This window comes from Chelonoidis abingdonii, chromosome 1 (genome assembly GCF_003597395.2).
Source record: "Chelonoidis abingdonii isolate Lonesome George chromosome 1, CheloAbing_2.0, whole genome shotgun sequence".
In the NCBI taxonomy this organism is placed as follows: domain Eukaryota; kingdom Metazoa; phylum Chordata; order Testudines; family Testudinidae; genus Chelonoidis; species Chelonoidis abingdonii.
In genome coordinates this window covers 324924763-324941275 of record NC_133769.1, presented here as the reverse complement: position 1 = coordinate 324941275, position 16513 = coordinate 324924763, and the positions used below count along the sequence as shown (strand labels likewise).

The 16513-nt window shown below is 41.7% G+C and overlaps 1 protein-coding gene across 2 annotated transcripts in view; it reads left to right on the top strand.

The window, feature by feature from the left end:
- The window catches only part of FRY (FRY microtubule binding protein), a 343127-nt gene that overhangs the window by 254444 nt on the left and 72170 nt on the right, over positions 1-16513 (top strand). For both annotated transcript variants that reach the window (XM_075061648.1, XM_032795968.2), the window contains exons 43-48: positions 1703-1797; positions 3833-4440; positions 6619-6716; positions 6811-6981; positions 14171-14311; positions 15003-15182. In XM_075061648.1, the coding sequence (XP_074917749.1) occupies positions 1703-1797; positions 3833-4440; positions 6619-6716; positions 6811-6981; positions 14171-14311; positions 15003-15182 (1293 nt within the window). The remainder of the gene's footprint in view (positions 1-1702; positions 1798-3832; positions 4441-6618; positions 6717-6810; positions 6982-14170; positions 14312-15002; positions 15183-16513) is intronic.

Genomic DNA, 16513 nt, shown 5'->3' with positions numbered 1-16513 from the left:
TTCTGTATTATTATAGACCATTCTACCATCTTCGTCTAGTAATGGACCAATTCCAGTGTTTGGATTCCTTTTGTTCTGATATACTTTTTCTTCTAGTTCTTAGCTCTGTTGTCCATTGGTTTCTCCTGTGTCTATTTGCTTTCCTTATCAATATTCTACCATTCCCTCCTTCTAGCTTATATTCATTGATATCAACTTTCTCTTTTTTCCATTTTTCCCCCCTATAAGTCAGGCTTGTCCTTTAACCAGCATAGCCTTCTTTCTCAATTGTGGGATTGTGGCTTTTTGTGCTTCTTGTAAAATGTTCTTAAATAGTTCCCATTTATCATTCACTTATTTTCTGTTTGAATTCTTTCTCACGTCTGATTTGACTCATTATTGTTTTTATATTTGCTGAATTGGTTCTTTAAAAGCAACAAGAATATATATTACTGGTTGGGGCTTTATTTTGCTTACCCATGAAAAATATAATCAAGTCGGGGTCACTTGAACCTAACCAGCCACTGATTTTTAGTTCTGTGATTATTTCACCTGTCATTATCAGTTCTACTATAGAATTCATCTACGCAGAATGCAATTCTTTTTGAATTAGCAGATTGTTATATGTAATTTTTAGAAATACCAATGATGTTTTATTACTGGCAGCATGAGACCTGCAGCATATGTCACTCAGACTGAAGTCATCCATGATTATGCAACATTTTTTCCCTACGCCTTACTTTGGGGTGGGCAAACTAAGGCCCGGGGGCCACATCCAGCCCTTCAGACATTTTAAGCCAGCCCTCGAGCTCCTGACAGGAAGTGGGGTCTGGGCTTGCCCTGCTCTGCACGTGCTGGGGCGCCGCGCAGTTCCTGAAGCAGCAGCATGTCCCCTGTCCAGCTCCTATGCATAGGGGCAGACAGAGGGCTCTGCACTCTGCCCTTGCCCCAAGTGCCACCCCTGCAGCTCCCAGTGGCCAGGAACTGTGGGCATTCATGGCCCACCATACAATTTCCATACCCAGATGTGGCCCTCATGCCAAAAAGTTTGCCGACCCCTGCCTTATATAGATAGGTGTTTAAGGAGCCTGTTCCCTATTGTGCTTTGGTTGTTGTAGCTGACACCATTGTTGTACCTCACCTTGTACCTTATCTGCTAGAGCACAGCAACAAAATCAAAACCAACAAACCCATACCCTGATCTAAATGCCCCCCTTTATTGGTGGAGCAGTAGTTTGGTCTCTATGGCTGTTCAATCTTTGACTTCTCTCCTGAGGTTTCTACAGCCATAGCATTCTTGTTAGTGTTATTTTTATAAACTTGACACTATTCACTTCCATTAGGAAATGGACTGAAATCACCAGCATATTCCACACAGATCATCATATAGCCTCAAGGTGACAATAATAATCTGTCCCAACTGCCTCTGCAGAATTTGAACCAGTGACGCGGAGGCAAAAGGCTCAGTATCCTATTGTGCATCATCCCCTGATAAGATAACTGGTCTCCTTAAGTATACTCTCTCCTTCACAGATCATTCAGAGAGACAGAAAATAAAATGTGCATTAATATTTTAATGTGCAATGTAATGGCTCTGGGTTTTTTTTACTATGGTTAGTGTTGTGTTCTGTTTTCAATAAGATGCTTCAGTACTGAATGATTTCTGTTACTGACTTACTGGTGATTGTTTTTGCTAAAATCGCTGACTGTATGTATTTGACAGGGTTATGTAATGGAAGCACTACTTACCTTGGAGGCTACTGTGGATAATCTGTCTGATTGTTTGAAGAACAGTGATCTCTTGACTGTATTATCTCGGTAAGAGTCTGTTCCCTTAATCACATAATCTTTTCCCATATAAATCTTATGAAGCAATACAATGTTCTGCAATCTCAATTGCATTAAATGGTTTTGATATAATTGATCTTGCTCAAAATACATTTACAGAACGAGCCTAAGAGTGCATCTGCACCCAATTTGGCAACTATTGAAATAAATATTGATAAACTTGTGGAGCCTCCTAGCCTGTTATAGATTTTCTTTCTTCCTTTCAGCCATCTACAGTACATTTGTTGTCCTCTTTAAACAAATAACATTAGGATTCCACATTCTGTTTTTGTATCTAACATAGTCTTGAAAAGATGTCTAGGAAACAACATTTACTTTGCTTAGAATATTGCAATGGGGGTACAGATCACTCTCTGCTGTGAGAAAACTCATGGTTCCCCTAATTAAATATTTCCCAAATCACTGCATGAATGGGCAGGATTTATCCCCTTTGTGGAACAAATAGGGGATTCTGTCTTCAGAAATTAGATATCCCAGTGGGTCCTCAGGAGGCCCAGTGCTTCTGCACTTGCTTTATGTTTCCCCTTCCTTGACAACCTCCATGTCTGTGAAGCCTCCTATGAAAAGGGGTTCCACAATATGAAAAAAGGCCACACGCAGATTTCCTTTCAGGTTTGAGGATGTTCAACAGTATGCACCCCCCTGCTCTTGTTCTTACCACCAGCCCTTCTCAGCTGTGCATCGTTGAACTCACAGGGGGCCCTCCAAGGTTGAGAGGATGGCAAACCTTCCTCTTTCTAAAGCACAACCAGTGACAGATCTGTGCACCAAGGGAAGACTAATGTCTGTCTGTGATGTCAGCTAGCAGTAGTAGGAGTTGGGTGTGCCGCTGGAGGGATCTCCTTACATTCTAAAGCTTTTCAAACAACATAAAAGTTTGTGGGTAAAATTCCCAGGGTGGTGCTGTTACAATATATTATAGTATTTTATATTCCAAACCAAGGACCACATGTTCCTCTTGACTACACAGTTCAGAAGGGAGCAAAATGAAACAGAAATGCCCCCAAATTGTGGAAGGAAGGGGATAACACCATTCTCCCTCCTGCCCCTAGTGACTGTGTAAGCCTCTCTACAAGAATACCATAGAGTAGGAGTTCTGCAGTTTTGTAAGCAGAGCATTTCAAAGATGAGACTTGAGGGAGCTGGGAAGTAGCTGTTCTGTGCAGCAAGCTTCCCTTGGAACTGTAAATTGTTAGCTTATAAGCTTTTTGGAACAGAGACTGTGTCTCACTGTTGTCTTTGAACAATACCTAAACACTGTGGGTGCTATAAGAATATAAATAGTTAATAAGGGCTGCATGGAATTTTAAGTGGTAATCCATGTGGCAGTTGTAACTCTTTGAAACTCGAGCTAAGTCTCCAGTGTGCCTCCCTGAAAGGAGGCTAGGGTAGCACCATGGAGTCTAAGGGAACAGTACTTCTAAGGGGAGCCCTGATAGCTCCATGACAGCCCTCTGTAGGGATAATGCAACATCTCTAAGGTTCTGCTTACCAATCATTGGTCTGGCTGCATACATTCTCCCATGGTGGCCAATACTCCTCCCTCCACAGGGTCAATTTGCTAGTAATTCCACAGGTGTGACTTATGCCAAATAACTCAGGCAGCGGGTCCAGTGGATAGGGTAATGAGATTTAGGAGATCTGAGTGCTAATCCCAGCACTACTAGTGACCCAGAGCATGACCTTCAGCAAGTCACTTCACCCCTGATTTGTCCTTCCCCGTACATTCTTCCTTGTGTATTTAGATTGTAAACTCTTCAGGGCAAAGTCAGTTTCTTACTCTGTGTTTGTGCAGTGCCTGTCACAATATGGCCCTGTTCTCATTTGGGGTCTCTAGGTGATATAAATAATAATGGAGAAATCTGTGGGAGGGTACTTTTTTTTTAACTGTTTATCTTTTGATAAATTCTTGGTTTACTTTTTATTTGTATTTATTTTCTACATTTCTGCTTTGCGATATAATAAAATCCCATTTTTTATTTTTATTTATTTATTTTTTGCTTAGTTCATCATCACCAGACTTAACATCAAGCACTAAACTGACTGCAAATCGGAAGAGTACAGGCCAGTTGAATGTGAATCCTGGGGCTGTAAGTGGTAACACAGCCACTGCTGAACGAAGCAGACACCAGAGGAGCTTTTCTGTACCCAAAAAGTTTGGTGTTGTGGACAAATCCTCAGATCCACCACGCAGTGCCACACTAGATAGAATTCAGGCATGCACCCAACAAGGCCTCTCCTCTAAAACCAGGAGCTCATCCTCTCTAAAAGACAGCCTCACTGATCCTTCTAATATTAATAATCCAACCAACCTGTTGGCCACCATCTTCTGGGTTGCTGTAGCTTTGATGGAATCTGATTTTGAATTTGAGTATCTAATGGCTTTACGATTGTTTAATAAATTACTAGCTTATTTGCCACTGGATAAAGTTGAAAATAGGGAGAAGTTAGAAAAGTTGCAAGGACAGCTAAAGTGGTCAGATTTCTTGGGGCTGCAGCAGCTGTTACTAAAAGGATTCACTTCTCTTACCACCTCTGACCTCACATTACAACTCTTCAGTTTGCTGACGCCAGTGTCACGAGTATCTGTGGTGGATTCCTCTCAAATTATAGGTAATGACAATTTTTTCTGTCATTCACATTTTGATTATGAAATTGTTTTTATGTTTGTTTGATGTGAAAACCTCACTATGCTCCTTAAAAATACGTATTCACCTTATGGAATATAAATTTATTTTTGTTTGTGCAAATTGTAATGCATTTTTAAATGAATACAGTTTATGCTGATAGCAGATCTCTCCAAAGAAGCAACTAAAGGGAAATTCTTTTTCTACTACTATTATTTAGTATTTGTAATATCATAGCACCTCAGCACCCCAGTCATGGACCAAGACTTCTGTGTGCTAGGTGCTGTACAGACAAAGAACAAAAAGACAGCCCCTACCCCAAAGAGCTTGCAATCTAAATTTAAGACAAGAGACAACAGATTGATACAGACAGACAGGGGGAGTACAAGGAAACAATGAGATAGTTTTGGTCAGCATGATAGTCTGAGGTTTCAGCACACCTATTCAATATCAGGGGAGCAGTAACGATGTAATTTTTATACAGGAATATTCTTTCACATTTTATTTCTAGTTATAGAACCTAGCAGGGCCTATGAAGTTTTCTCAGTATTTCTATAATAAAGCCTCAAGTTCTTTTTTCTTGGGCTGGGGAGGGGCTGCTATATTCAGAGCAATGAGAATCCTCACTAGTCAAGGTCTGAAACCAGAATACACCTCTACCCCTTGTGACAGACCCAGACCAGAGGGGGTACAGGAGTCTGGTAGAGGGAAAATATACTGGTCACTGGATGAGTAGTTTTCTGTTCCCTGAGTGACCAGAGCAGGGGCTGCACTAGAGTAATCAGGAACCTGCTAGGACCAATTAAGGCAGACAGGCTGATTAGATCACCTGCAGCCAATCAAGGCAGGCTAATCAGGGCACCTGGGTTTAAAAAGGAGCTCACTCCAGTCAGGTGGGGGTAGGGGGGAGCCAGAGGAGGGGAAGTGCATGTGAGGAGCTGGGAGCAAGAGGCACCAGGAGTTGAGAGCGAGAGGGTGTGCTGGTGGAGGACTAAGGAGTACAAGCATTATCAAACACCGGGAGGAAGGTCCTGTGGTGAGGAAAAAGAAGGTGTTTGGGGGAGGCCATGGGGAAATAGCCCAGGGAAGTGCAGCTGTCATGTAGCTGTTACAAGAGGCACTATAGACAGCTACAATCCACAGGGGCCTGGGTTGGAACCCGAAGTAGAGGGTGGGCCCAGGTTTCCCCCAAACCTCCCAAATCCTGATCAGACACAGGAGAAGTTGACCCAGACTGTGGGGAAGATCACTGAGGTGAGCAAATCTGCCAATAAGCTCAGGACCCACCAAGATAGAGGAGGTACTTTGTCACACCCGATATAACGCTGTCCTCGGGAGCCAAAATACCTTACTGCTTTATAGGTAAAACCATATTATATCGAACTTGCTTTGATCCACTGGAGTGCACAGCCCTGCCCTTCCGGAGTGCTGCTTTACCGCGTTATATCTGAATTCGTGTTATATCAGGTCACGTTATATCGGGGTAGAGGTGTATTTTATCCAAACACCCTCATACTTTGGGAAGAACTGTGTGGCTTAGATCTGAATTTTGCATCTCCACTAGCTTTATACCAATTCAGAATTCCCCTCACTTGGGGAATTCTCAGGTAGCCAGTTGCAGCCACCCCCCCGCGCTGTTCCTTTGTTTTGGAGGCGGGGGGTGGCACTCAGACAGTATAAAATGTAGAGAAATGGGGCTGACATCAGGCCCAACATTTTATTTTATTACCTCCTCCATCTCTTACCACATACTAGCAGTATATATTATACAAAAAACGCCTCTAATATTAATAGAATATTGCATCCTAAGGTGTAGGGCCAGATCCTGCAAACATTTACAATTAGTAACAGTGCTTACGACTACTAATTCTATGAGATTATACCTAGTAGTAAGCACTTTGTATGGTAGTAAATATTTGCAGAATCGTTCCCATTCGTTGTAATGACACCATCACACTGTCATATATTTAATAGATTATATGTTTAATCTGATATAACAGTCTTAAGGTGAAATATGGGGCTTGAACAATTTGAAAGAGTCTATATAACATCACTGTAATGTACTTTTGTGATTATAGCTGCCAGCAAAATATTGCTTAAAAGACAGCTAATATTTCTTTCCTCTCATCAAATATCCACTTTGTACTATATTGTTCTGTACCAGGGTTCCCACTGAATGTCTTGTGTCTCCTGCCTCATTTAATTCAACATTTTGATAGCCCAAACCAGTTCTGTAAGGATATAGCAGAGAAAATTGCTCAGGTAGGAAACTTATTTAGTACACTGTACATCATATTAAGTCTTGTGAATGTTTTTGACTTGTTCTTAACATAATGTGACATTCACATTTAATTAGGTTTGTCTGGAAGAAAAGAACCCCAAGCTATCAAATCTTGCACATGTAATGACCCTTTATAAAACTCACAGCTATACAAGAGACTGTGCTACCTGGGTAAATGTTGTTTGCCGTTACCTCCATGAAGCGTTCGCTGACATTACCCTGAGTATGGTTACATATTTGGCTGAGGTAAGTTTTTAAAACCAAACAGTTTTCCATCTTCTATTGACAGACAAACTGAAGGGCTAAAGCCTCTTGAATATTCATTATAGATCTCTTAGCCTCTGTTCTTACTCACAGTGCAGATATGAGAGCAGAATTTTGCTGTATGCTTTTTTGAAAAAATTAAAACACTAAATGCAAAACAGATCCAATGTCAAGTAAAATCCTCAAGTTGATTACTTGTTAAAGCTGTGCTCACGTGAATAAATAGGGTTTTCCACTACACCCAGAACTGGAGTACAAAGAAAGAGTGTGTAACTACCTTATGCATTTGTCAACCTTTTATAGTTTATATTTATGGGATAGATTGTCCAACCCTTACTCGTGTTGGTGAGCACTTACAGGAGTTAGTATTTTCTGTCATTCGTTTCAGTGGGACATAAGGGCTGCACAATCTAACCTAAATCGCTTCTTACATAACGATCCATTTCTGTTATAAATGTCCATGCTTAATGGATCCAAACATTCTTCTAACTCCAGAGAGAACAATTCTTCTTCACTGCTTCTCTCCTCATTCATCAGTAATGGGTAATACCACCTGCGTGCTGAATTCAGAGGCCATCTAATGTTGCTGGAGACTCCAAGCTGGAGCCCCATTCTTCTGCTCAGGCCACCAGATGTTCTGCCCCGGCAGCAGAACAAGTTGGCAGTTCAGATTTTCCCAACGATTTTGTTCTATAACTTTCATGTTTATTTGTTGTCATGCATGACATCGCTTTGCTTCTAGCTCCTCTCTCTCTCCCTTGAGGTGAGGAATCAGTGGAGTATTGAGGCTCTAATCCTCTGGCTTCCCCAGTTCAACATTTCTCTGATGAGCACCCTCTGCCCTCCACTCTGGCTACAGAGAAACCCTGCAAATATCCAGCCAAGTCCAGGGGGGAGCTATAGGGAGCTTTCCAGGAGCCTCACAGGATAAACTGAGCCCTGCTGCCACAAGCCATCATCCTCACTCTGCCAAGGGGCAAATGATGCTCTGCTGCCACAAACCATTGACTGTCACTCTGCTGAGATATGGGCTTCAGAAGGCTAACTATGCCCTGCTGCAACAAGCTGCTGACCCTTTACTCTGCCAGGATGTGAGCTTGAGAAGGCAAGCTATGTCATGCTGCTGCTTTGCTGGAATACAGTCTCAAGACATGAGCTGTGCCCTGCTGCCACAAGCCATTGACCCTCCCCCTGCCAACTTACAGGCTAGAGAGGATAACTGTGCCCTGTAGCCATAAAGCCTCTGACCCTTGCGCTGCGAGAATATCTGGCTTTGAGTTGGAGAGTTGTGGAGGGCCTCAACTCCCACCCAAAGCTGTAACTCCATCATGGAAGGCCCAACCAGGAGCATGACAATTCCCATAGAGAGGGGAACACCTCTCAGCCTGCTCAGGGTTTGCTTTTGCAAAGGCCAGAGACTCTGAGTTCCAAGTAGGCAAAAGCAAGCATCGCCTTTGTAAGGCAGCAGTTCAGATTGTTAATGAGCAAGTGGAGTAAATGTCAGGGTTTAAACCCTTTGTCCTTTTCCTCCCCACCCTGAGAGGGAAGTGTGTGCTGGGGCATCTCTGCTTACAGGGGTTCTCTGACAGTGTTCTGTAGCAGGTACCCTTCCCCTTTCTTACCCTGCAGCATGTCTGAACCAGCAGAGAAGCCTGTTCCTCCTGCACAGCCCTAACTCAGGCTGTAGTGTAATGGGAATTGTGCCTGTCTAGTTTTCAGTCTGCCAAGGAATGGGGCTCAGAATCTGATGGGTAGGAAGGGGTCTCTCTCTTTGCTCTTCCTCTCTTCATATTCTGGCTCCACACTAATGTGTTCTGGGCCTGGCTTGACATAAGTAACTTGCCTCACTTCTTAGTGGGCCAATTGGGAAGATCAACGGAAGGTTAAGTTGTAAATTAGGGCTTAAGAAGCAGTATGTGAGAGTCAGGATGTCTGTGTTAACTAAGATAAGCAGGAACACCCTGGTGCTACAGACAATGGATAAGATTAACCTGGAGTGTAAAGATCAGGTTATACAGGAACAGTGCCTGGACAGAGCATGCCGTACAGGGATTGGTTCCTACACAGTAACCAAGCCAATCTCAAATGTTGCAATGTATAGTGAATATTGTATAGTGAAATGTACTGTGTAAATATATATAAAGGAAGAGGTTTGCTGTGTAACTTTGGATGTGTGGTATGCTCTATACTCACCTCATATGCTTGAGTTTGATTAATTCAGCATAGCTTTGCTGTATGCCAAATAAAGGAACCCGAGTGACAAAATGTGGAGTCAAAATGAGTTTTTGGATCCCAGAGAACTGGATGAAGTGTTCTCCAAGAATATACAAGGTATTCTGGGCATGCCGAATGACAAGGGTCTCTGAGAGAATCCTAGCAATCATAAGAAGCACTTTAGGAAGACTGTGACCAGAACAGAGATATGCAAAAACTCCATTCCCCATACAGCTGTACTATGATGGAATTACAGGGAGGAAAATTAGAAAGCCCTATTTTATGGAGTAAAGTCACAAGTGATACGAGATCTCTCCTAAAGAGCTAACATGGGTGCCTGGAGAGCAGGCAGCAGACATCCTTTCAGGATCCTGTGTCCATTTAGCAGGCTATTTCCTCAGTGAAGGTATTTGTACCTGTACCCCTCCTTGGCTGAGGGATCCCTTGACCAGGATGAACAGGGTGCTACCTCCAATCTATAATTAGCTGGGTAAGCACTCCTCATGTGCTACCTACTGATAAGTGTGTTTTTAGCTCACCCTCTTTGTCAATGCACAAAAGATGTGAGTTGTTATAGCCCCCAGCCTCAGAGCTTCGGATCTTCAGTTCAAGCAGTAGCAGATCATGCTTTTAGCTTTGGAGGTCCCCATTTCAATCCCACATGTGTCAGTCATGAGAGTGGTTGTCACACATGCACCATGAAAATAATGTTAAACCAAAATGTTATATAAAAACATAACGTTTGGGAACCAGTGAAAGACATAGTCACACCTTCAAAACGGAACTTCCTTCCAAAAGATTCCATAGGCCATAACAAGGAGGACACATTACACAGACATTTCAAAGCCTCAGCTGTAGACATTCAGTCCAAAACTTTGTCCTGTACTTAATAAGGAAAATCTACTTGGTGGCAAGCAGGTGACTCAATGCACGGACTGAGAGGTTTCACTTCTATTCTTGTCAAATCCTTGATATGACTTGTGACCAGAGCAGTGGCTCTTTACCCCGTGGCTATAAGGAAGCCATGTTACACTCATGAATAGCAAACGGTCATATTAAATAGATACTTTAAGCATCCAGATTTACAGTTGAGGAGCTCTTTGGGAAAACAGTAGAGAAATAAGTAGCTGAATATGCAAACAGGCCTCAACCCTCACTACCAAAGCCAACATAGCAATCCACTGGTCACTGTCAACACCAAAGGTGTTCATGAAGGGACTATTCCCCTAACAGAGGGAAGAATCTGGAGCAGAAGCGCCTGATGAAGCATGTATTTTCTTCCCAAAGCAACAAAATCCTCAGTATGACAAAGAGAAAATATGTTTTCTTCCCAAAGCAACAAAATCCTCAGTATGACAAAGAGAAAATGAGCATTTGTGTGAATTCTCAATTCCTGTACAGGACTCTTCTTTCTGCTCTATCCTTTACACCCAGAGTCAGAAAAAATGGCTGTTAGTAGTCACAGCCAGGCTCAGGCAGGGACAATATAGCAATTAGTGTCTTGTCCAGAGAAACAGACCCATTCACAGCTTGCCAACTGCTTGAATGGATTCATACCCAGGCACAAATCTGAAATAATTTTACCATCACAGTAAAGATGTGCAAAGATCCAAAACTTGATTGCATCATCCATTGCTTGGCAATGGTCATCTGTAGACAGTTATCTCTGGTGGCTCAGATTGCTGGTGCTATGCGCTGGGTCAACCCCTGAATGCTTTTTCTCAAAATGCACTTCCAATTCCTTCTAAATACATGGAACCACTCAGCAGAGACCATGCAAATTAGGTGTCATTCCCAGATCATATCCAAATGTCCCTCTGTGGGCAGGTAAGTATGAGCAACATGCTGAAAGCCAACCCATTTTTTACTGCAGCACCTTACATATGCACTATGGAAGCAAGTCTTGCAGTATGGGGAGCATACTTGGAGACTGATTTCCAAAATCTCAGAGTACATCCTTTTAGTTCTCCTCTTCAGCAGCCTTATCAAATGCATGTGTGTACCAAAACATATAAATGTGACCACCTGGACTCAGACCAGTGGTCCACTGAGTCCAGTCATCTCTGACAATAGCCAGCACTAGCCACTTCAGAGGAAGGTGCAAGAAACCCTGTAGTGGGCAGTTATGGTGTTCACAGGGAAAGTTTCTTTTTACTTCCCATTAGAGATTTGCTTAAGACTGAAGCAAAGCCAAGGGAAAAGCAGAGGTCAGAACCTCTCTGTGATAAAGGAAATAATGTCCTGGGTAGTGAAGAATGCTGTTTTTCAAGACAGTTCACATAAAGGGATGCAGAAAAGAGGAAAAAGCAGAACTGAAGTCTCACCTCATCCCACTCCACCCAGAAGACACTTCAGACTTGATAGACAACTAAGGAACCTCCACTGCACCTGCAGAAAACACCAGTCCTCTCAAATCCTTTCATTTAGACCTGGACAACCTACAGTTAACAGGATGGGCATGGGAAGAGAAATGTAGATTATCAGAGTTTCTCCATTAGCATCATAGATATTTTCTGGTATCCAGATAGAATTCAACCAGGAAATTACAATGATTGATCTGGTCAAATTACATTTCTGCGTGAGGAGAAACTGAATGCTCTCTGGGGCAAAGGTTGTCTTGTTTGTACGGTGCCCAGACCTAGGGAGTCCAGGGCTCTAGATGCTACCATAATATAAACAATAATAGTAACCATAAAGTTTTGGTGATCTCATTTACACTAGAGATTCTCCAGGATGGTTCACTGGAGTCCTACAACCAAGCACCATGGGAAAGTGGGTTCTTCAGACAGGCACATCAGACTCCTTATCTGAATATCATCAGGTGTCAAAATTAATCAAAATAACAGATTAGACATGTCTGTGGCTGGTTTTTTTTAGTTGCCATCACCTCCAAAAGATAAGGTTGGAATTAGTTCCTCTGTCTATGCAGAATCACACTACTGTTGTCATGAGGAAGAAAGTTACTTGTACTGCTCCAGAAGCCTTTCTCTTCAGATGAGTTTTTATTTCCACAATTACTGGTAAATAGGGTTCCCCCGTCATTTTGTTCTATTCCTTTGCAACCCTCTGGAAGGTTGTGGCATATATGAACATTCTTAGAGCTCTAAAGATATTTTTCAAGCATATGGAGTATACATGCCAATTGTACCCTTCTCATCTCATCCAGTCCAAAATGCCAAGTCTTTAGGATCTCAGTGTTCCTATAGGTGCGATGTTAAAATCCTGCACCAGTTGACATGCTAAGAAACCATTTCCAAAAGAGTCAGGGCTCAGTCTGTGAGGTCCTTGGTGGCATTGTGGGTAAAAGGAAATGAGCCTAATCTGAGTAAGATTTGCAGCATGGATTTCCATTCCCCTGCAGAGGCATTCTTTGGTAGGAAAGTGTTGATGGGTCGGTTCCCAAATAATTCCTTAAATTATACAGCTCTTACTCTATATGGGGGGATTCTTTTTCTGCCTATTATTCTACTGTAATAATAATTAAAACTCTGTTTCTTCCCCCTACTTTTGTGATTCATTGTTCACTATTTCCCATTATTGGTGAATGAGGAGAGAAGCTGTGCTGTAGAATGAGAAATTTCTTGCCTGGTTATTTTCTTTCTGCTAGGAGCTTTTCTCCTCATTGAACCCAACCTACTAATCTGGGAAATGACTGGAATACAATTTGTAAAATTTGAAATTTGTCTCTAAAAGGAGACTTGGACATATAATGATCTTAAGTTTATTTACATATTATATCAAATTGTTGTATTAATGCTAATAATTGACTTCTGGAGGATTTCTGCAGCCAGGGGAGCTCTAGACATTTTGCCGCCCCAAGCATGGCAGGCAGGCTGCCTTCGGCGGCTTGCCTGCGGGAGGTCCCCGGTCCCGCGAATTCGGCGGCAGCCTGTGGGAGGTCCACCGAAGCCACAGGACCAGCGAACCCTCTGCAGGCATGCCGCCAAAGGCAGCCAGCCTGCCGCCCTCACGGCGACCGGCTGAGCGCCCCCCGCAGCTTGCTGCCCCAAGCATGCCCTTGGCGTGCTGGTGCCTGGAGCCACCCCTGTCTGCAGCTTTGGGAGAACTTTTCTGGCACCCAGAGCTGAAAGATGGGGCTTAGTCCTAGAGCCTCCAACAACATTAAGCCATCTCCAACTTCCACATGTGGGAGGTATTACCTGTTAGCAACGAATGAGGAGAGAAGCCACTAACAAAAAATTATTAGATTCAGAAATGTCTTATTCATATGACACACAATCCTTAAGGCTCTGATCTTTTGAAGCCAGTGGAACTGCTCGGATACAACAGGTTAAGCATAATCATGTTTGCAAAATCAAGATCTTGTATTCCTGGATGCAGATACAAACATTCCAAAGTTTGGTGATATTTAAAGCTAGGGGGTTAGTTTAGGCTCATCTCTATATTAATTTCTACCATGAGAAAGACCAGGCATTCCATCTTCCTATCTAGCGAATATGTGTTTCCATGGAAGCTATCTCTGGAGAGCATTGGTAGTGAAATTTATTGGGTAAATATAATTTGCTGTCTGAATAATAGTGGTCTAATTCTTTCTGCCTGTGTCTCCTTAACCTTTTCCTCAGACTTCCAGCCAAGGAAAAAATAAAAAGATATTTGGCTATTTTTTATTGAATGTATCTATCAATTAAATTCTGAATTTCAGCTGCCAGTTTATTCTGTTCTTGTACAGGCTTGCTGGATAGCTTAGAGTAAGAGTACTGGGCAGACAAGAAGCTTTGTGTCATTATCAGAACATAGTTAATTAGCTCCAGACTCCATAATCTACCTTTTGTAGTTTGTCTTGTTAGTAACATCATGACTAATTATTGTAACAAGACATTCTAAAATTATTGTTTTTCAACTAGGGAAATGATGTCTGTACATGACTGATATTGGTGCTCTTTTATTTGAGAAACAACCTTTCAAAATCCAGTTATTTTCACCTGTTTTTTCATAGCTACTAGAAAAGGGCCTTCCCAACATGCAACAGTCCCTCTTGCAGATGATCTACAGTCTTCTTAGTTATATGGACTTGTCAGGTATTCCTGTTAAACAGTTTAACATGGAAGTGTTAAAGACAATTGAAAAATATGTGCAGGTAAATATTGCATCTTCCTTATATTAAAATATGAATTGAACAGTAGTTACTGTGAAATTTAAAACTTTCATATCAGAACTTAGGAATTACCACATTGACACACAATATCTAGTCCACATATTCTCCCTCTGTCTCTGCTATAGCCAATACCAGGTGTGCCAAAGTAAAATGTAAAACTTTCATAGCCCGCTATAAATTATTTAATTAGATTAAAATACTTCAGGTCAAGGAGTTCTCATTTTGTCTTGTGCAGTGCAAGCACCTTGTCTGTGCCTGACCAATGGTAAATAATAATGTATCTAATTGCAAGTAAATGCAAAACTGTACCATGATACGATGGCAGAAATCTCTTCCTGACTTAACTGGTAATTAATTCATACTCTGAAGTATGAGGGTTGATAGTAGTCCTGTAAATTTTTCCTTCTTGTTTAACTGCAGATGTTATTTATATAAATGTCCATTCCTTTAAAAAAAAAAACACCTTTATTCTACTAGCACTATTTCTAGAACTCATTTTTGTACTGAATTCCAAAATCTATTAATGATTTCAATATTTAACTTACTTTAATTGTGTGTCATCACTTCTAGTCTTTGTTAAGATTGGTGATTAATAATATGGCTGTAAATGTATTGTTAATTGATGTAAATTCTTATTTCACATTGTTTTGACAAAAACAATATCTACTTCTAGAGCATTCACTGGAGAGAAGCCTTGAACATCTTGAAATTGGTAGTTTCTCGCTCTGCCAGCCTGGTTTTACCCTCCTACCAACACGGTGAGCTTTCAAAAATGGAAATACATCGAGTGTGGAACAGTGCCTCAAAGGAACTGCCAGGGAAAACTTTGGAGTTTCATTTCGATATTTCTGAGGTACTGTATATATCACAAGGAAAATCTACTAGTTCAGACCTTAATTTCCATCTTAGTTCTTTATGAAATTTGAAGAATTAGGAAGCAGGGAAAATTTCAAAATGTTATCTTAAAAACATTGTTTTAGATCCAGAGTTAAACTTAATGACCTATATGAGAAGATCATGTTCTTCTTTGAGTAGTGTGCCTCTGGGTGCTTCACTTAAGGTACATGAACACCTTTGATCATAGATTTTCATTAGCAGCATCTGTTCAGCCCACATATGCACCATTGATATCCTTGTGCCTCACACCATGACTATATTAGGCTGCATGGATGAACCACTCTCAGTTCCTTCTCAGCCACCTCGGCCTGAGTGACTGATCTCTTGGGACTGGGAGCAACCTGAATATTTTGTGATGTGATATGTATCACTAAGTCAGCTTGCTAGCAAGATAGACTAGAGAGCTCAAGGGAACTGTCTGTGACTCCCAGGTAAGGATCTTACAGTGATCTAGGAGTTCATATTTGTTCCTGGATTGGTGAAATCTAATTATAGAACAGGGGTAGGCAACCTATGGCATGCGTACCGAAGGTGGCATGCTAGCTGATTTTCAGTGGCACTCACACTGCACAGGTCCTGGCCACCAGTCCTGGGGGCTCTGCATTTTAATTTAATTTTAAGTGAAGCTTCTTAAACATTTTAAAAACCTTATTTACTTTATATACGACAATAGTTTAATTATATATTATAGAAAGAGACCTTCTAAAAACATTAAAATGTATTACCGGCACGTGAAACCTTAAATTAGAGTGAATAAATGAAGACTCGGCGCACCACTTCTGAAAGGTTGCTGACCCCTGTTATAGAACATACCACCATTTTGGGGTATTTGCCCTGCTTTTGACAGTCTACCATGAGACTGGCACTCTCAGTCATGAGCCACTCCAGACAGCGTGACAGAAGTGATAACATCAGCCTATACCATTCATTTTACTGCCCTCCCGTTTCCTTGTTCCCCTTCCCCATCCATCTATAGGGACCCCTCTCATGACTCCCTGTTAAAACAGGAATTAAATTCCCTTCTTTGGTTAGGAGCAGTAGAACCAGTCCCTGCTCAGCACAGGGGGAGAGCTTTCTATCTGAAGTATTTCTTTGTATCATAGAAAAACAGAGGGTGGAGACCAATTGAGGATTTCAGACTCCTAAAAAAAAGTAATAAAGTCTCAGAAGTTCCGGATGGTGACTCTGGCAGCTGTAATTCTTTCTCTAAAGTCAATGGATTAGTTTTCAGCCCTTGACCTTTAAGACACATACTTCTATATAGCAGTACACCTGTCTCACAGAAAG